The sequence below is a fragment of the Drosophila ananassae genome, chromosome 2L (assembly GCF_017639315.1).
Source record: "Drosophila ananassae strain 14024-0371.13 chromosome 2L, ASM1763931v2, whole genome shotgun sequence".
Classification (NCBI taxonomy): domain Eukaryota; kingdom Metazoa; phylum Arthropoda; class Insecta; order Diptera; family Drosophilidae; genus Drosophila; species Drosophila ananassae.
The window spans coordinates 1-17,388 of record NC_057927.1 but is presented as its reverse complement, the minus strand read 5'-3'; the positions used below and the strand labels follow the sequence as shown (position 1 = coordinate 17,388).

At 43.3% G+C, this 17,388-nt stretch overlaps 2 protein-coding genes and 1 long non-coding RNA gene across 14 annotated transcripts; 2 read left to right on the top strand and 1 right to left on the bottom strand.

Moving 5' to 3' along the window:
• LOC26515135 (zinc finger protein weckle) lies at positions 1–4,203 on the top strand. Of its 7 annotated transcripts, none has more exons than XM_044714505.1 (7): positions 3–251; positions 331–442; positions 495–1,776; positions 1,833–3,296; positions 3,354–3,454; positions 3,527–3,569; positions 3,629–4,203. In XM_044714505.1, the coding sequence occupies exons 1-4, from the start codon at positions 99–101 to the stop codon at positions 1,846–1,848; spliced, it is 1,563 nt and encodes a 520-aa protein (XP_044570440.1). In that variant the 5' UTR covers positions 3–98; the 3' UTR covers positions 1,849–3,296; positions 3,354–3,454; positions 3,527–3,569; positions 3,629–4,203. The 7 variants fall into 7 exon arrangements, with proteins under 7 accessions (XP_014766476.1, XP_044570440.1, XP_044570455.1 ...); XM_044714520.1 differs by having other exon boundaries at positions 3,618–4,203; XM_044714515.1 differs by having other exon boundaries at positions 3,343–3,454.
• A 59-nt stretch (positions 4,204–4,262) lies between these two features.
• Positions 4,263–7,881, bottom strand: LOC26513941. 5 transcript variants are annotated; one of them, XR_006507031.1, is made up of 4 exons: positions 7,832–7,881; positions 7,550–7,699; positions 5,864–6,103; positions 4,263–5,798 (listed from the first exon to the last, which is right to left on the bottom strand). It is a non-coding gene; the product is annotated as an uncharacterized LOC26513941 (long non-coding RNA). The 5 variants fall into 5 exon arrangements; XR_001408963.3 differs by having other exon boundaries at positions 4,263–5,485; positions 5,599–5,798; positions 7,550–7,876; XR_006507039.1 differs by lacking the exons at positions 7,550–7,699; positions 7,832–7,881 and having other exon boundaries at positions 4,263–5,485; positions 5,606–5,798; positions 5,864–7,042.
• Positions 7,882–8,234: 353 nt separating this feature from the next.
• Positions 8,235–17,382, top strand: LOC123257080. Of its 2 annotated transcripts, XM_044714577.1 has the most exons (14): positions 8,530–8,799; positions 8,862–8,930; positions 13,600–13,680; positions 13,738–13,862; positions 13,976–14,146; positions 14,208–14,274; positions 14,350–14,477; positions 14,542–14,638; positions 16,274–16,354; positions 16,412–16,536; positions 16,650–16,820; positions 16,882–16,948; positions 17,024–17,151; positions 17,216–17,382. In XM_044714577.1, the coding sequence occupies exons 1-14, from the start codon at positions 8,795–8,797 to the stop codon at positions 17,314–17,316; spliced, it is 1,416 nt and encodes a 471-aa protein (XP_044570512.1). In that variant the 5' UTR covers positions 8,530–8,794; the 3' UTR covers positions 17,317–17,382. The 2 variants fall into 2 exon arrangements, with proteins under 2 accessions (XP_044570540.1, XP_044570512.1); XM_044714605.1 differs by lacking the exons at positions 17,024–17,151; positions 17,216–17,382 and adding an exon at positions 8,235–8,418 and having other exon boundaries at positions 8,513–8,799; positions 16,882–16,954.
• The last annotated feature ends 6 nt before the right edge of the window (positions 17,383–17,388 follow it).

Sequence of the window (17,388 nt, the reverse complement as noted above, 5' to 3'; positions counted from 1 at the left end):
AAGGGTTGCCAGACTTAAAAATGCTTGGCGATATGGCAATTTCAACAAAAATATATCAAGAAGTTTTTGCAGGCAAAAGTTGTGCATTATTTTGAAAAATGAAGAATAACAGTCACTGGTTGAACTGGTGTAGACTGTGCGCTAAAGACGACGCCAAAAGCAATGTGAAATTGCAAAGAAGTGAGCAGACTTGCCCACAGACGTGGGACAATGTTCTCATAGGGGCTATAAGGAAATACTTTGAAGTGCATGTATGTATGTAAATGCAAACATATGTACAAATTTGAGAGACGGGTTCTAGAGTCAAAACTAATCAATTTTTACTTTTAGATGATTCTTGAAGATGAGTTTAGTAGTGTTTTGTGCACAGAATGCTATACTTTAATCAGTGAATTAATTGATTTTGCAGAGCATGTAACCAAGGTGCAAGCCATCTTTGAAGGTGAGCGATTGATATTAATTAAATCTATCTAACAAAATAATTCTCAAATTAGTGCTACACCGTAGTGAAACTAAAGCCGATATGCAACTGGATGTAGCTGCCCTCCGACAACAGTACGGACTCTGTGTCGATGACTGGTCGCATATTATAAAGCCCATGCCATCACCTGAAGTACAGCTCAAGAATATACCTAAAGAGGGGAATTCCAACATAATAAATAATTGCAAACAGGCAGTTACCAATGTTAAGCTCCGACCTATTTCAAATGAATCTCCAAAGAAACAAAAATTCGGAAAAGTAAGAGTAGCAAAAAAAGAAATGGAGTGTTATCCTAATAGTTTGGATTTAGACATTCTCAAGAGGGAATTTATTGATCTCGGCCCTATTTTAATGGAGAAAACTCTTGTAAACCATGAAAGTGATGTAGATACTGAGGACGAAATCGTTCCATCAAATTATCCTATTGAATCTAGCTTGCATTTTAATTCCTCTTCAAGTACTATTCAGGCTATAAAATTTGAAGTAAGGGATAGCTCTAACATAGAGTCTGTACACTTTTCTGAACCAACTACTACGTTGGAAGATGTTGGTGTTTTATCAGAACTCCCAGAGGCAGATGTACTAAAGTCCAACAAAAAGCTCAAACGTGGTCACATGGACTGCAGAAGATGTGGAAAAGGGTATAGAAATCACGCCTCCTATCTTAAACACACCGAACGTGAATGCCAAAAGGTCAAGCACGAGATAAAAACAGTCAAAACAACATTTTGTGAAGTTTGCAACAAAACACTCTCATCTGTCACAGCACTTAAGCTACACAAAGAGGGAATGCATCAAAACGTAAAACCATACATCTGTGATAGTTGCGGCAAACAGCTAAAAACGATAACGGCCCTAAATGAGCATAAACTTGTTCACACGGATAGTCGTCCATTTGAGTGCACAATATGTAAGGCAGGTTTCAAAAATCGGGCTCGCCTTAAAGCGCATCATCAAATACACGAGGAACCCAGCTTTGTTTGCAACATATGCGGCAAAAAGTTACAAACGCGTCGAACGTGGAATATGCATAAGGTTGTGCACATTGAGGAAAGAAGGCTGAAATGTGATGTCTGTGGAGCGCTATTTAAGAGATCTAAAACTTTAAAGACACATTTGTTAAGTCATACCGGCTTAAGACCGTATTTATGTAATTTCTGCGGTAAGTCCTTCGCGTGCAATGCCAACTGTCGATCTCACAAAGAAAAAAAACATGCCGAGGAAATGCAAAAACAAGAGGGTATTCTCCAATCTTCTCGTTTGAGTGTTCCGACGCTGGAGGAACTACGCGTCATGTAAGTGTATTAATGTAAATATTTTTTAAATTTTTTAAAAATTTTTGAAATGATAGGACTCAGAAAAAGTAGTGGAATTGCTTTAGAATATAATGCAGCAAACTTTGCTGACATCAAAAAGTGATTTGGTTCATTTACTGCTAGACTGGGCCCCCAATACGTAAACAAGCTACTGAAAATAGCCGGAGGCTGCAAGCTTATTTACTGCCAGCCGACAGGCAGTTAATACAACATCTTTCCAACCAGATTTGGCTAGAAATTTGCTGTCTCACTGAGCCATGGAGTTTCAATATTTGCAGAATTCTGAAGCCCACAAAGTGCGATACTACAAATGGAATCCAGACTTAAGCATCGGTCACTGCAACCCGTTAATAACAGCATCTCTTCCTTCGTCTTAAATTTGAAACGGATCCATAACTATATACGAAACAGATTGCCAATGTATGTATAAAAATATAAAATTGACTAAAATTCACTTTTCAGTATATGTGAAGTGGTACATTACATAAATACATTTTTGTAAGCAAAATATGCTTATTTGATCGAAATTGTATTTTTGTTTGTAAAAATCTTCATTTTTAAGCTTTTTTTGTTACAATTTTTGTATAAAAATATTTAACAGTACTATTTTGCCTGTCGGTTGCTGAAAATAAAAAAATAAAACGTTTTTGTTTAAAGGGTTGGCTTACGAAGTGGGAATTCTATCCTTTAACAATTAATATCTAACAAAAAAGAAAGGGGAGCCGACCCGCCTAATTTAAAATGTCGTACAGGGAGGAGCAGAAAGTTCCCGGATTATTATCCTATTGGGGAACCTTTTTTCCCGGTCCCTTCCACTTTTTTAGTTTTACATGTATGTTTGTGGTAAGTTTTTGATTCCAGGCAATGGGCGTTCCCAGAAGAGGCCTGCAGCCTATAAAACAGAGGACGAAGATTTTTTTTTTTAATTTAATTTTTTTTATTTTTGTTTTTATTTGTATTTTTTATTTGTGTTTAATATTAACCAGAATGGCCAATTAACAAATAAACAGAATAACAATTAACAATTCAAATTTTGCGGGCTTTTTTTATAGCTAAGCAGCTTTTTTTTAATTTTTAACAATTTAACAGTTTATTTTAGGAAAGTAACAATTTTAGGTTTTAAATTCAAAAGTTGGCAGGCTTTTTCCACACTTCCTCGATGCTCCAGGGCCCAATGAGTTGTGATCGAGGGTAAGGAAAGTCTCCCAGAGTATTACCCAAAGGGCAACTTTTGTTCCGGGAGACTTTCCACATCAAAGGCGGGCTCCTGGAGAGAGCACTTTCTCTTGGCGTTGTTTTTGTGGTCATCGGGGCCGCATTCGTCCCATAGTCGTCTTGGCGCTTGGTATTTTCTTTTTTGGTATTTTTAATTTCATCAGGGTGGCATCTCCAAATGCCAGGCGGGACCGGTTGGCAACTCTCATTGTTTGTTCATTTTTCCCAGGTGGCTACTCCAACTACCAGGCGGGACAGGTTGGCAGCACTTATCGCGGAAAAAGGTAAATAGAAAAGAAATTTACAAATTTATAAGTTTTATAATTGTAGGAGACATTTAGGACATCAAATAAAGGGACGGCATTGTGGGACAAAGGATTTGTCATGTTGGCGTGTTCGAGGCCGTCGTCTTGTGGGTGCCTCGGGTCTTGTTCTCTTGAAAGTAAGTTTTGTTTTGATTTCTTCTTCTTCCTTTTCTTCCAATTGTCAATTTTTTTGTTTTGTACAATTGCAGGTGAATCCAGTGGAAGTCGTCAAGTGGATAAGGATTATCACAGGTGAGTATGACAGATAATTGATCAGTCGGCAATCAGCGTCGTTAAAAGGAATTTTTTAGTTCAATAACATGGAATGCTTTATTAAGAAGAAGACGGAATAATATGTAAACATCAAAAACATGTAAACAATGAAGATTTCAGGACAAGATTAAAAACAGAAATGGACCCAAGGACCCAAAAAGGGGGAAGGCACACTCCATCGGTGGATCCTATGGTCGCTGGAGAAAGGAGCATGGCTGCTTTATTGCCCTTATCAAGTGCCCACCGAGGGATTATCTCAGCATCTGGGATCTCAGGGATTATCTGGCGGAGCACCCTGGGCATGTCGGAGGTACCGGATAATGGTCCGGCACCAATCTAGGGGCCAAGAGGGAAGGAAGACCACATATTCTAGGACAGGGTGGCTTATGTTTAAATCGGGGACAGGGTGACTCATGTTGAAATCGAACTCGATGACCGATAGTCACCTAGGCTTTCTATTCATTCGGCTGCTGCTCTTCAAGCCGATCGGACGCATGCTAAGAGTCTTCTGCGATCCGACTTTTTTTTTTAGCTTTAGTTTAGTTTTAAGTTAGGTTACTTTAACAATTAATATATAACAAAAAAGAAAGGGCTGCCGATCTGCCTAATTTGACTTTTGTTTTTTTTTTTTTTTCAATTTGCCAAATTTCTTATTTGTTTTTTATTTTGCTTAAATTCTTTTTTTTTTTTATTAGCAATATTTGCTTTAATTAGCAAAAAGCATTAACATTACATCACAGAATTATATATTTAGTTAGTGGTCGCCACGTGTGTGTGAGACACTGAGGACAGGGGTGGGAAAAACTTTTACGGGAGCAGAGATTTAATTTGGGCAGTTGTTGTAGTCCATTGGATTAGATTATAGAACCATTAGCACTTGGAATTAATTCAAATTTATTCACAATTTAGTTTGTTTTTTTCTGTCAATATCACCAAGCCATTTTCATGATTATTGATTTGCCAAGCACGTCTGGGGAGGCCTTTTTGTGCTAGAAAGTAGGGACAGCCTTTGTAGTTCGCCGGGTGTGGGCCGTCACAGTTAGCATATTTAGGCGGGGCCCGAAATTCGTGGCAGACATTAGTTTTGTGTTGGCCGGAGCATTTGCTACATATGGTCAATGCTCTGCATCCCCTGGATGTGTGCCCATGTTGCAGACAATTGTGGCATTGTCTCAATAAGTAGTGTTTATAGGTGCTGGTGCTCTTTCCATTAGAGGCGTCGTTGGGTTTGCAGGAGGTCATGATAAGCATCAATAAGGAGAATCCAATGCACTTCCAACAACAAAAGAAACAAAAAATAAGAAACAGGAGAAGGGCCGTCCAGAAGTATAAGCCGTTCAGGAATGGTGATTGAGCCGTCCAAAAAAAAATAAAAAGGCCGTCCGGAAATAATAATGCCGTTCAATAAAGATGCCGTTTGAAAAATAATAAAACCGTTCAAAGAATAATAAGGTCGTCCGCAAAATAATAAGGCCGTCCAAAAATATAATAATAAAGCCGTTCGAATAAAAGAAATTCAATTTGCGCGGAGGAATGTTTTTACAACCAAACAGCTCGATGCCACGATCAAAGTAAGAGCACCGTCATGTGGCTGGTGCCCTTTTTATAGAGTTTGGCAGGGCAGAAGCGGCGCAGCGCGGCAGAGGAAATATTTATATATTTTTTTATTTTTTAATGTGTTTTATTTCTTTCAATTTAGACTTTGGCTTTAACAATTTTTAAAAAGCAAATAACATTTAACAATTTTATAATTTCAAAATTACGTTGGCGGGCTTTAATGCCACACTTCCTTTCTGCTCCAGGGCCCAGTCGGTTGTGGTCGAGGGAACGGAGAGTCTCCCGGAGTATTCCCCAATTTTCCCAAATTTTTTTTTTACCTCCTAAGCACCGGAAACCTGGAAAAAGGAAAAGGAATTAATGACATTATCCTTCGCCAAATATTATCTCCAAAGAGAAATATGACAAAGAAGCGAATGCACATCTACTGACAGCACCCCGCCAGAATTACTTGTTACATGTTGTCTTTAATCCTGTTCTCAATGCCTGCATCATCTCTGCGAACCTTGTGACATAGTTAACTTGTCTTCTCTGTACATCTTCCTTGCAATATAAATGTTGAATATTTATAACGATGTTGACTGCTGACTCTCAACCATCTGTGATACTTTATACACCTGACGACATTCCATGCAAGAATGAAACATGTACCTGATTAAATATAAACAAAGCTAATTGACAACCGGTAGAAGAAGACTAAATTACAACAAACCTACCTTGACGACGAGATGACCTGATGCTCCCTTGCGACGACGCCCAATTTTCTGACAACATGCCGTATCCACGGTGCTCCAATAGATGTCCAAAATATTTGCTGCATCAGACGACGAACCCCACAAATTGCCTCATGATGTGCTCGTCCGTGAGAGCAATTTGCATAATCCTGCCTCTAATCGCCTGGCATCTACGCCCTCATTCAAAAATCCAACGCTGCATTCCAACAGAGGGGAGGCAACCTGAAACGAGAAAAGAAGAAACGAATATCTTACAAGGGGTCCTACATCAGAATGCTATGGAACTTATCTTATTCTCTCCCACTATAATATCCACGGTGCTCCAATAAATGCTCAAACTGTTTGCTCCATCACACAAAGAATCCTATAAATTGCCTCATGTGTTGCTCGTCCGTGAGATTTTTTTTTGTTTTTATTAGTTTTTCTTTTCTATTTTATTTTATTTTTTTAATTAACAATTTCATTAATTTCAACAATTTTATTTATGTTTCAAAGATTGGCGGGCTTTTTTCTAAGTCCTCACAGCTTTAGGGCCCAATCAGTTGTGGATGAGGGTTGGGAAAGTCTCCCGGAGTATTACCCAAAGGGCAACGTTTGTTCCGGGAGACTTTCCATAGAATTGGCGGGCTCCTGGAGAGAGCTTTTTTTTAAATCTTCTTTGTTTTTATATTTCAATTTTCAAATTGTCAATTTAATATATTTTCAGACATTGGTACTGTGATTATTTGCACATTTGCTGCAGATGGGCCTAGCGCGACATCCCCTGGACAAATGCCCAAGTTGTTGACAATTGTAGCATTGCAACAACAAAGGGTCATATTCAAAACGGCTGCCATTTCCATTACGGGCACCGTGGGCTAGTTTCCGGGAGGCCATAACAAGCACCAGTAAAAATCCAACGCACTTTCAAAAGAAAATCAGAAAAGAAAAAGCCGTCCAAAAATTGTAAAGCTGTGCAAAAATAATAAGACCGTTCAAAAATAGTAAAGCCGCCTAAAAATAAAAAAATTCAGCTCGCACGGAAGAATAATTTGCGTCCAAACAGCTCGATGCTACGATCAAAGTGAGAGCACTTTCAAGTGGCGAGTGCCCCTTTTATAGAGTTTGGCCAGGGCAATACAGGCGCAGCGCAGCACAGAATAAATTTTTATATCAGCAGCAACGGGACAAATAAAATGACACAATAGCGGGCAGCATGACAGCATTGCAGCTCACAATACAATTAAACATTCAATAAAAATATTGTTGGTATAGGCACGTCAATATAAAATCAATTTCCCTTATGTTATCATGAATAAAAATAAAAAAAAAGACTCAAATTGACTCATTTAGAATATAGACGAAAAATAATTGTGCAATTAGAATAGTGCAATTTTAAATAAATAGCGTGCAATTAATAATGTCTAAGAGAGTACAAAATTGAGCAAGGGGGAACGGGTGGACGGAAATGTAGTTGCCATAGCAACACCATGTATGTGCAAAACGTATAGCAGCAACATGTATATGTGAGCAACAATGTCCAAAGAAAATGAGTTCATCATGGCATGTGTCTTGGGTAAAACTCCTGTGTGTTATTTCCCAGTATTCTTTAATTCCCCCCCTATATGCCCTTTAGCAAATTGTATTATGTCAATATATATGAGTAAGGAAATTTTCTCTTAAACTCACCGATCTTTTTTCCTCTCTTATTAGGCCGTCTCGTATATATTCTTTTAACAACACAAAAATTTCATAAAAATCCGCTTTTCTTGTGTCCTTTTTTCAGGTCATCCTTTTCATCAGAAAAGAGGAATCAAATTTCACTGCAATGGCAAAAATCTAAAAAAACTGGAAATTTATGGCCGCTCCCGTTGCAACATAGTTGGGGTTTTTTTTTTTTAATAACAATAATATTTTGACGCGTTTTAACAATGTTTACAATTTTAAATTAACAAGAAAAAGAGGTTTTACAATTTAAAAAAACCAAGAAAAAGAGGGAGAAAAAAGCCGTCTGCCGATGCATATACGGGGAAAAATGATCTAAGCATATTACCCATAAGGCAATTTTTTGCTTCGACTCTTACCGCCATTTTTAAAATGGGTAAAAACGGCCATACTAATAATGCACAAAAAAATACTAGAAATTAAAAAAAATACCAGAAAATGTAAATGCCCTAAAAAATCCATTTATCGATAGGCAGTAAAGTCCCACCACTGCTTAAGACTATCATCTCTACTATTTACAGCGTGGGTGAAGCCAGCAAAGAAGGAGCGTGAAATGGTGAGTAAAGATTAATAAAAATATAAAATAACAAAATAACTTTAAAATATTTACAGGAACCGACGAAAAAACATGGATACGTTTTCCCTGAAGGTCTTTAGGAGGATTTACTGGGAGCAATTGGCCGGCGTCGCTGGAATACTCGGAAGCGTCATCAACGAGTTCTTGGAAGTGGACGCCTCGGCCCAACGCACATACATATTGCGGCGTCACATATTTGGCACGCAGCATTTAAATTGCATGCAGTGTCTGTGGCATCAACATCGTCGACCAACAGGTGAGTTTTCTAGGCAAATGGCTACACTTTTCCTTTCCAATTGGAAGAAAAGGGGTCATTTGTGCATAATATTCATGTTTATCCATTTTTCTAGGAAAATGTCGCCGGCGGCACATTGGCAGCAGCGTCGTCAGGGATTGGCGTCGACGTCGGCAGCAGCATCGCCTCAGAAGGGCGACGGTGTGGCGTCTCACGTAGGCCGCGCCGTTTCCAAGAACCGTTGCTATGGAACAGCGTCGGCGGATACATTGCCCGCAACAGAAGCTACATATTCTCGGGAATCATCAGTTCCAGCTAGCGTCGAAGGAAAGAAAGCATGTTTGCCACATACATGCGAGCAGATTTAGAGGAAATCTGTGAGCGCGGCTAATTGGGCATGAGGTAAGAACAATTTAAATTGTGCTTGTCGTCAATACATTTATCACAGCGTGTTACTTTCGCAGGTCATTGCCGTGGTCAGGGTGCGTGTCCCAAAAAGGAAGGTCATCAGGAACGGATCGTAGACAATACAGGTGAGTCAAAAATTGCAGTATACAGAGACAGACAAAGACACACAGAGACAGACAGAGACAGACAGACAGACAGAGACAGACAGAGACAGACAGAGACAGACAGAGACAGACAGAGACAGACAGAGACAAACAGAGACAGACAGAGACAGACAGAGACAGACAGAGACAGACAGAGACAGTCAGAGACAGACAGAGACAGACAGAGACAGACAGAGACAGACAGAGACAGACAGAGACAGCCAGAGACAAACAGAGACAGACAGGGACAGACAGGGACAGACAGAGACAGACAGAGACAGACAGAGACAGACAGAGACAGACAGAGACAGACAGAGACAGACAGAGAAAGACAGAGACAGACAGAGACAGACAGAGACAGACAGAGACAGACAGAGACAGACAGAGACAGACAGACAGAGACAGACAGAGACAGACAGAGACAGACAGAGACAGACAGAGACAGACAGAGACAGACAGAGACAGACAGAGACAGACAGAGACAGACAGAGACAGACAGAGACAGACAGAGACAGACAGAGACAGACAGAGACAAACAGAGACAGACAGAGACAGACAGAGACAGACAGAGACAGACAGAGACAGACAGAGACAGACAGAGACAGACAGAGACAGACAGGGACAGACAGGGACAGACAGAGACAGACAGAGACAGACAGAGACAGACAGAGACAGACAGGGACAGAGACAGACAGAGACAGACAGAGACAGACAGAGACAGACAGAGACAGTCAGAGACAGACAGAGACAGACAGAGACAGACAGAGACAGACAGAGACAGCCAGAGACAAACAGAGACAGACAGGGACAGACAGGGACAGACAGAGACAGACAGAGACAGACAGAGACAGACAGAGACAGACAGAGACAGACAGAGACAGACAGAGAAAGACAGAGACAGACAGAGACAGACAGAGACAGACAGAGACAGACAGAGACAGACAGAGACAGACAGAGACAGACAGACAGAGACAGACAGAGACAGACAGAGACAGACAGAGACAGTCAGAGACAGACAGAGACAGACAGAGACAGACAGAGACAGACAGAGACAGACAGAGACAGACAGAGACAGACAGAGACAGTCAGAGACAGACAGAGACAGACAGAGACAGACAGAGACAGACAGAGACAGACAGAGACAGCCAGAGACAAACAGAGACAGACAGAGACAGACAGAGACAGACAGAGAAAGACAGAGACAGACAGAGACAGACAGAGACAGACAGAGACAGACAGAGACAGACAGAGACAGACAGAGACAGACAGACAGAGACAGACAGAGACAGACAGAGACAGACAGAGACAGACAGAGACAGACAGAGACAGACAGAGACAGACAGAGACAGACAGAGACAGACAGAGACAGACAGAGACAGACAGAGACAGACAGAGACAAACAGAGACAGACAGAGACAGACAGAGACAGACAGAGACAGACAGAGACAGACAGAGACAGACAGAGACAGACAGAGACAGACAGGGACAGACAGGGACAGACAGAGACAGACAGAGACAGACAGAGACAGACAGAGACAGACAGAGACAGACAGGGACAGAGACAGACAGAGACAGACAGGGACAGAGACAGACAGAGACAGACAGAGACAGACAGAGACAGACAGAGACAGTCAGAGACAGACAGAGACAGACAGAGACAGACAGAGACAGACAGAGACAGACAGAGACAGCCAGAGACAAACAGAGACAGACAGGGACAGACAGGGACAGACAGAGACAGACAGAGACAAACAGAGACAGACAGAGACAGACAGAGACAGACAGAGACAGACAGAGACAGACAGAGACAGACAGAGACAGACAGAGACAAACAGAGACAAACAGAGACAGACAGAGACAGACAGAGACAGACAGAGACAGACAGAGACAGACAGAGACAGACAGAGACAGACAGAGACAGACAGAGACAGACAGAGACAGCCAGAGACAAACAGAGACAGACAGGGACAGACAGGGACAGACAGAGACAGACAGAGACAGACAGAGACAGACAGAGACAGACAGAGACAGACAGAGACAGACAGAGAAAGACAGAGACAGACAGAGACAGACAGAGACAGACAGAGACAGACAGAGACAAACAGAGACAGACAGAGACAGACAGAGACAGACAGAGACAGACAGAGACAGACAGAGACAGACAGAGACAGCCAGAGACAAACAGAGACAGACAGGGACAGACAGGGACAGACAGAGACAGACAGAGACAGACAGAGACAGACAGAGACAGACAGACAGAGACAGACAGAGACAGACAGAGACAGACAGAGACAGACAGAGACAGACAGAGACAGACAGAGACAGACAGAGACAGACAGAGACAGACAGAGACAGACAGAGACAGACAGAGACAGACAGAGACAGACAGAGACAAACAGAGACAGACAGAGACAGACAGGGACAGACAGGGACAGACAGAGACAGACAGAGACAAACAGAGACAGACAGAGACAGACAGAGACAGACAGAGACAGACAGAGACAGACAGAGACAGACAGAGACAGACAGAGACAGACAGAGACAGACAGAGACAGACAGAGACAGACAGAGACAGACAGAGACAGACAGAGACAGACAGAGACAGACAGAGACAGACAGAGACAGACAGAGACAGACAGAGACAGACAGAGACAGACAGAGGCAGACAGAGACAGACAGAGACAGACAGAGACAGACAGAGACAGACAGAGACAGACAGAGACAGACAGAGACAGACAGAGACAGACAGAGACAGACAGGGACAGACAGGGACAGACAGAGACAGACAGAGACAGACAGAGACAGACAGAGACAGACAGAGACAGACAGGGACAGAGACAGACAGAGACAGACAGGGACAGAGACAGACAGAGACAGACAGAGACAGACAGAGACAGACAGAGACAGTCAGAGACAGACAGAGACAGACAGAGACAGACAGAGACAGACAGAGACAGACAGAGACAGCCAGAGACAAACAGAGACAGACAGGGACAGACAGGGACAGACAGAGACAGACAGAGACAAACAGAGACAGACAGAGACAGACAGAGACAGACAGAGACAGACAGAGACAGACAGAGACAGACAGAGACAGACAGAGACAAACAGAGACAAACAGAGACAGACAGAGACAGACAGAGACAGACAGAGACAGACAGAGACAGACAGAGACAGACAGAGACAGACAGAGAAAGACAGAGACAGACAGAGACAGACAGAGACAGACAGAGACAGACAGAGACAGACAGAGACAGACAGAGACAGACAGGGACAGACAGGGACAGACAGAGACAGACAGAGACAGACAGAGACAGACAGAGACAGACAGAGACAAACAGAGACAGACAGAGACAGACAGAGACAGACAGAGACAGACAGAGACAGACAGAGACAGACAGAGACAAACAGAGACAGACAGAGACAGACAGAGACAGACAGAGACAGACAGAGACAGACAGAGACAGACAGAGACAGACAGAGACAGACAGGGACAGACAGGGACAGACAGAGACAGACAGAGACAGACAGAGACAGACAGAGACAGACAGAGACAGACAGGGACAGAGACAGACAGAGACAGACAGAGACAGACAGAGACAGACAGAGACAGTCAGAGACAGACAGAGACAGACAGAGACAGACAGAGACAGACAGAGACAGACAGAGACAGCCAGAGACAAACAGAGACAGACAGGGACAGACAGGGACAGACAGAGACAGACAGAGACAGACAGAGACAGACAGAGACAGACAGAGACAGACAGAGACAGACAGAGAAAGACAGAGACAGACAGAGACAGACAGAGACAGACAGAGACAGACAGAGACAGACAGAGACAGACAGAGACAGACAGAGGCAGACAGAGACAGACAGAGACAGACAGAGACAGACAGAGACAGACAGAGACAGACAGAGAAAGACAGAGACAGACAGAGACAGACAGAGACAGACAGAGACAGACAGAGACAGACAGAGACAGACAGAGACAGACAGACAGAGACAGACAGAGACAGACAGAGACAGACAGAGACAGACAGAGACAGACAGAGACAGACAGAGACAGACAGAGACAGACAGAGACAGACAGAGACAGACAGAGACAGACAGAGACAGACAGAGACAAACAGAGACAGACAGAGACAGACAGAGACAGACAGAGACAGACAGAGACAGACAGAGACAGACAGAGACAGACAGAGACAGACAGAGACAGACAGAGACAGACAGAGACAGACAGAGACAGACAGAGACAGACAGAGACAAACAGAGACAGACAGAGACAGACAGAGACAGACTTTTTTTTTTTTAACCTTTTTTATTTATGTGTTTTATTTAACATTGCATGTTTGTGTTATGTGGCTTTACATTGTCTGTTTTAACAGTGTATGTGTTGTGTAAATTAATAAATAACTATTTTAACATTGTATTGTCTTTTTAAAAAAGGAGGAGGAGGCGCGCGCTGTTTTCTGTGCGGGAAGGGGAAGAGTGTGGCGTATTACCCTAAAGGCAACTTTTTTGCCACACTTTTCCCGCTCATAGCTGGTTGGCAGCACGGCCACCTTACAATTAACAGAAAAAATACTAACAAAGAAAAAAAATACTAAAAACAATATTGCACGATCGATAACTCGAGTCTCCCATCTCTAGATACGATTACCATCTCTACTACATAGCAACGCACGTGAAGCGGCGTGGGAGCAACAATTGGACTTTTAACAAAGGAAAATGGTAAGTTAACAATTAAAAAACATGAAAAATACATTAATGATTAACATTTCATTGCAGGAAAAGGACGTCAGCCATGCATACTGGCCATCTGGAGGCGGCGTCATCACCCTTCGTGGAGGCGTCATTGGAGGAAGAGGCCGGCGTCATCGTTGGAACTGGAGCTTGGCGTCGTGGATCTGCAGGTGAGTTTTTTTCCTGGTCAAGTGGCTGCTCTTCTTCTCGCTGCTTATTAAGAAGAGGAGGGGTCAATAAATTTCGTCGAATTTCATCATTAATGGTCATTTTTTAATTTCAGCTTCTGGTGAAATTCGGCATGGCATCGGCTGCGACATCGGCGTCGGCGTCGGCGGCAGCGTCGTCTGGAAGTATATGCAGGCATTGTCGGCGCACGTAGGCAGTGGCGCGCCATGGATTACTACGAATTCCAGCGACGGCGTGCTGCACATCTTGGCTGGAGTGGCGTCAGGTAAGAGTAATTTAGAAGCTCGTCGTCAGAATGTGTATCACAGTGTCGCTTGTGTTTTCAGGTCAACTCCATTATCATGTTGTGTCCCATAAGGGGGGAGGTCAGGAGAGGAATCATCGTCATTGCGGGTAAGTCTAGATTGCATCATGCAGTGCGTTCGTCAAAAATATCACAGGTTCTTTATCACATTGTTTTTGTTTCAGCTCATGGAGGAACTATGCTCGGATCAAATCCCCAGCCATCAGGAGATCCATTAGGGAGTCCGAGCCCATAAAGGACCCCTCGTCAGGATTCAGGTCGTCAGGATCGTCGCTGTCTATTGTATTTCCGGGTAAGTCTAAGGATTTCGTCAGTTTTCCGAGCATTTCTTTAATTTGTCCAATTTCTTTTTCAAGTTGGATCAATTTGTCCATCAACATGGTCTGGATTCCCCCCTCCTCCCGTCGCCCCGGTTCACGAGGGAGAATTTCTGGAGCTGCTTCTTTTGTTTTTGTAATTTCTTTAGAATTTTTGTTATTCATTTGAAATACAATATCGGGCCGCTGCTGCTGGCCAGGGGGGGCGCGGGGCAAGTAGGGCCTTTTCAGGGGGCGGGACCTTTCATGGAACATATGCCTATCCAGGCGAGGATGAGATGCCGGAGGACGACGCTGACTATGGGACCTTTCATGGAACATATGCCTATCCAGGCGAGGATGAGCTGCAGGAGGACGACGCTGACCATGGCTGAGACTAGGATGCCTCCATTTGTTCATTGGCCACCGCGCCGGCCCCTCGCACTGCGCTTCTCTCATTGCCGCCCACCTTCGTTTCGCCTCTTGGTAGGCGGGGCATCCTTTATAAGCACTGATGTGCCCCCCGTTGCAGTTGCAACAACGAGCAGGGCTGTCCCGTGTCTTCGTGCATGAATAAGTTGGATGCTTCCCTGCACACTTCATGCAGTTTGGCCCCCTCTTACACCAATCCTTGGTGTGACCAAACTGCTGGCATCTGTAGCACTGGAGCAACATCCGCGTCCAGCTTTGTCCGTTGGGGAATGCCATCCCTAAAAGTACACCCCTCCCATCCATACTTAAAAAAATTTCAAATTTTCACACATCCTCCTAAACACTTACAACAATCTATTACATTAATACCCTTCCAACCCAATCCTCATCCTAAAATCCCTCCTTCTAAAACTTTCATTATCCCTTTTTTTTCTCTTTTTCCCTAAAACCACACTCACCCCCCCACTAACCATCCCACCCCACATACTCCACTCCCCTACAACAACCTCCAACCCTTTTTTCAACATACAAATATCCAATAAATCCCCCATATCAACTTTCCAACACACTCTCTACTCTCCCTCCAAAACCCCCCCCCAAACCCCCCAATTCCTCCCCCCCACACCATCAATACACATACAATTCTCAAACAAAAACAACTATCTAAACTCCTCCACCCCACATCTACCTAACTTCTTCCCTCCTTTATCCTACACATTCCCAACAACACACCCATAACCATACCCCCCACCTTACTCATCTCCTAACCCACCACTCAACCAACACTACCTACTTATCTTTTTTCATTCACTCATTATATACCCTTCCCCTTCACACACTCCTTTATAAAATTTCCAATCCCCACCCCCAAACCATTATTATCCCAATCAATCTCCTCCTTCATTTTCCTCCTACTCTACCTATTCAAAACAACACCACCCCAACAACCCCCCCTAATCAACCATTATACAACAATACCTTACCCCACAATCTATTTATCCTCCCCCCAAATACCCCTCATCTCCCTAAAAACACCCAAAAAACAAACATATAAAACAAACCCCAATCCATAAATATAACATATTAAACCAATAATAAAACCCTATACATATAATATACCCACCACCCCACCCACAAAACCCCAATACAATACCAAAAACCCCACTTCCTCTTTCCTTTCTCCTCAAAAAACATATCTTTCCTTTTCCTCCTATATTCTACAACCCACCCTCCCCAAAAAATCCCAAAACTACACTATTAAGTTCCCCTTACAATTACCCGAAACCCATCCCTAACCCCAGCCCCCCCACCACCCCAACCACATATTGCACGATCGATAACTCGAGTCTCCCATCTCTAGATACGATTACCATCTCTACTACATAGCAACGCACGTGAAGCGGCGTGGGAGCAACAATTGGACTTTTAACAAAGGAAAATGGTAAGTTAACAATTAAAAAACATGAAAAATACATTAATGATTAACATTTCATTGCAGGAAAAGGACGTCAGCCATGCATACTGGCCATCTGGAGGCGGCGTCATCACCCTTCGTGGAGGCGTCATTGGAGGAAGAGGCCGGCGTCATCGTTGGAACTGGAGCTTGGCGTCGTGGATCTGCAGGTGAGTTTTTTTCCTGGTCAAGTGGCTGCTCTTCTTCTCGCTGCTTATTAAGAAGAGGAGGGGTCAATAAATTTCGTCGAATTTCATCATTAATGGTCATTTTTTAATTTCAGCTTCTGGTGAAATTCGGCATGGCATCGGCTGCGACATCGGCGTCGGCGTCGGCGGCAGCGTCGTCTGGAAGTATATGCAGGCATTGTCGGCGCACGTAGGCAGTGGCGCGCCATGGATTACTACGAATTCCAGCGACGGCGTGCTGCACATCTTGGCTGGAGTGGCGTCAGGTAAGAGTAATTTAGAAGCTCGTCGTCAGAATGTGTATCACAGTGTCGCTTGTGTTTTCAGGTCAACTCCATTATCATGTTGTGTCCCATAAGGGGGGAGGTCAGGAGAGGAATCATCGTCATTGCGGGTAAGTCTAGATTGCATCATGCAGTGCGTTCGTCAAAAATATCACAGGTTCTTTATCACATTGTTTTTGTTTCAGCTCATGGAGGAACTATGCTCGGATCAAATCCCCAGCCATCAGGAGATCCATTAGGGAGTCCGAGCCCATAAAGGACCCCTCGTCAGGATTCAGGTCGTCAGGATCGTCGCTGTCTATTGTATTTCCGGGTAAGTCTAAGGATTTCGTCAGTTTTCCGAGCATTTCTTTAATTTGTCCAATTTCTTTTTCAAGTTGGATCAATTTGTCCATCAACATGGTCTGGATTCCCCCCTCCTCCCGTCGCCCCGGTTCACGAGGGAGAATTTCTGGAGCTGCTTCTTTTGTTTTTGTAATTTCTTTAGAATTTTTGTTATTCATTTGAAATACAATATCGGGCCGCTGCTGCTGGCCAGGGGGGGCGCGGG

Excerpts from the sequence above, each read along its gene's own strand:
- LOC123257080 (XM_044714577.1), top strand. Across the intron at positions 13,863-13,975 it reads TTGGCGTCGTGGATCTGCAG|CTTCTGGTGAAATTCGGCAT; the intron begins GTGAGTTTTTTT and ends TTTTAATTTCAG. Across the intron at positions 14,639-16,273 it reads GAGCTGCTTCTTTTGTTTTT|ATACGATTACCATCTCTACT; the intron begins GTAATTTCTTTA and ends TCCCATCTCTAG.
- LOC26515135 (XM_044714505.1), top strand. The coding sequence starts at position 99 with ATGAAGAATAACAGTCACTGGTTGAACTGGTGTAGACTGTGCGCTAAA. Across the intron at positions 252-330 it reads GGAAATACTTTGAAGTGCAT|ATGATTCTTGAAGATGAGTT; the intron begins GTATGTATGTAA and ends TTTTACTTTTAG. Across the intron at positions 443-494 it reads GGTGCAAGCCATCTTTGAAG|TGCTACACCGTAGTGAAACT; the intron begins GTGAGCGATTGA and ends TTCTCAAATTAG.